Raw genomic sequence first — 2,071 nt, 5'->3', positions numbered from 1 at the left:
TGTTTCTGCATCTGTGTTTGTGTGTGTGTGTGTGTGTGTGCATGTTTCTGCATCTGTGTGTGTGTGTGTGTGTTTCTGAGTGTATGTGTGTGTGTGTGTGTGTGTGGCAGCAGGACGTACAGGATGCGCGTGGCAGACTCTGGCGATGTCTTCGCAGGACGCTCCGTACTCCATGGCCAGCGCCGCCTCGTTGATCATCTCCCCGGCGCCCTGCAGACAAACAGCAGCCGTCATCATCTCTGTCCTCGACTCAGAGGTTACAACACTCGCTAACTCACCACTGACCTCCACAAAGCTTAGCATAGTATTAATTAAGATTAACAACGGGGAGTCTAAGTCTCTTCAGTCACTTTATCAGCGTAATACACACCGTCTATGTGTATCTCTATCTATCTATCTATGTGTGTGTGTGTGTGTGTGTGTGTGTGTCTACAGCAGGACTGATGATTCTCCCTCTGATTAACCCTTATTATTCCCAGTTAGTTAGCAGTTAGCGGTTAGCAGTTAGCAGTTAGCTGTTAGCGGCCTGCTGTAGTCTCACCGTCCCGACGATGTGGGCTCCCAGCATCCGGTCCGTGTCCTTGTGGCTGAGGATCTTCACCATGCCGTCCGTGTCGGCGTTGGTCTTCGCTCGGCTGTTGGCTGCGAACGGGAACTTGCCGACTTTGTACGGGACGCCCTGAGGGGGAGCCGAGGGGGAGGACTGTTAAAAACACTGCTGACATCTCCCCATTAGCATGTATAGGACCTGAGCATGTGTGTGTGTGTGTGTGTAGTTCAGGCCTGTGTGTAGTGTGTGTAGTAACAACAGAGTGTCTATTGTAATTTCCCCTAATAAAGTATATACATTACAAATCTTTCATCAGAAAGAAGAAGGAAACTTTACAAATGAGCTATTGAAATCAAAAGCAGGACTGGAGATACCCCCCACCCCCTGACCCCCCCCAGGACTCTCACCTCCTCTTTGAGCTGCTCCTCTGTCTTGCCCACCCAGGCCACCTCGGGGTGCGTGTAGATGACCGAGGGAACGCAGTTGTAGTCGATGTGCACGGCGCCGCCGGCCATGCCCTCCACCGTGATGATGCCCTCGTCCTCGGCCTTGTGGGCCAGCATCGGCCCGGCAACCACGTCACCGATGGCGTAAATGCTGAGGGAGGAGGGGGAGGAGGAACAGGAAGAAGAGGGAGGAGAGAGTACAGTTGTCAGCTTGTTGAGCGTGTGTTGCCACCGGTTTGAACTTTTTTTTTTTTAACATGTTATTTATATTTGCGATCCCTTCCTTCCAGCGTTGCAGCTGAAATAAAAGACTAAAGCAGCGACCGTCTGTGGAAAGCACCGGTGTAATTAGGGTCAGAGCTTGTGCCCGACTGATGGGGACGTGATATTGGTCGGGATTTAAAGATAAGCGTTGTGATTTATTTATTTTTTAGTACCAGCCTCCCTTCCCGTTTTAGGAAGCGGCGACTGCGTTTTACCTGTAAAACCGTGTCTGTGTTCTTCATATTCATGTAGAATTATAGTTGGCTCTTATGTAAAATATGCGGCTCTGGTAGAGGTTTGTGATTGGTTGTGCTGGGCAAACACTGCCTCCTCTGAGTGCGTTCATTTTGAACGGGGGGCAGTGCGTTTAGTACGGGTAAGTAATGAGCATGAAAAAAACCTGCTCTTATCATGAGGTTGTTGATGATTCTGTTAGTTCTATAATTTGTGCTGGGATCATTTATCTGTTGTTTTTTGTTGTTGTGCTATTATTATTTTAAGTGAGATGAACAAACAGAGAAATGTAGATTTTAGATTAAACACATGTTGATAAGTTTCCTTTTGGGGACGTCGTTTTAAATTGGGAAAAATTTGAAGTTGGAAATAAGGTTATAAATTGCAATATATCGCAGAATATTCATCGCAGAATATGTTTAAAAAACACAATAATATCGTATCGGGGGATAAGTATCGCGATTTCCCGCCTAGTTACGTGCTCAATGTTCCCGAAGCAAAAGCCTTGCAACGGCAGGAAAACCCTGTCGATGAGTTATTAACGATCGCAGACACAGTCGGCCTGCGCTGGGGGGGG

General features: G+C 47.8%; 1 protein-coding gene across 1 annotated transcript in view; it reads right to left on the bottom strand.

Annotated features, from left to right (window-relative positions):
- The window catches only part of LOC117948986 (dihydrolipoyl dehydrogenase, mitochondrial-like), a 13,565-nt gene that overhangs the window by 571 nt on the left and 10,923 nt on the right, over window positions 1–2,071 (bottom strand). The window contains 4 exon segments of the mRNA XM_034878956.1: window positions 119–210; window positions 542–679; window positions 958–1,147; window positions 1,451–1,475. Of these exon segments, the coding sequence (XP_034734847.1) occupies window positions 119–210; window positions 542–679; window positions 958–1,147; window positions 1,451–1,475 (445 nt within the window).

Source organism: Etheostoma cragini, chromosome 8, assembly GCF_013103735.1.
Source record: "Etheostoma cragini isolate CJK2018 chromosome 8, CSU_Ecrag_1.0, whole genome shotgun sequence".
Taxonomy (NCBI): Eukaryota; Metazoa; Chordata; class Actinopteri; order Perciformes; family Percidae; genus Etheostoma; species Etheostoma cragini.
This window is presented reverse-complemented; position numbering and strand designations above follow the sequence as displayed.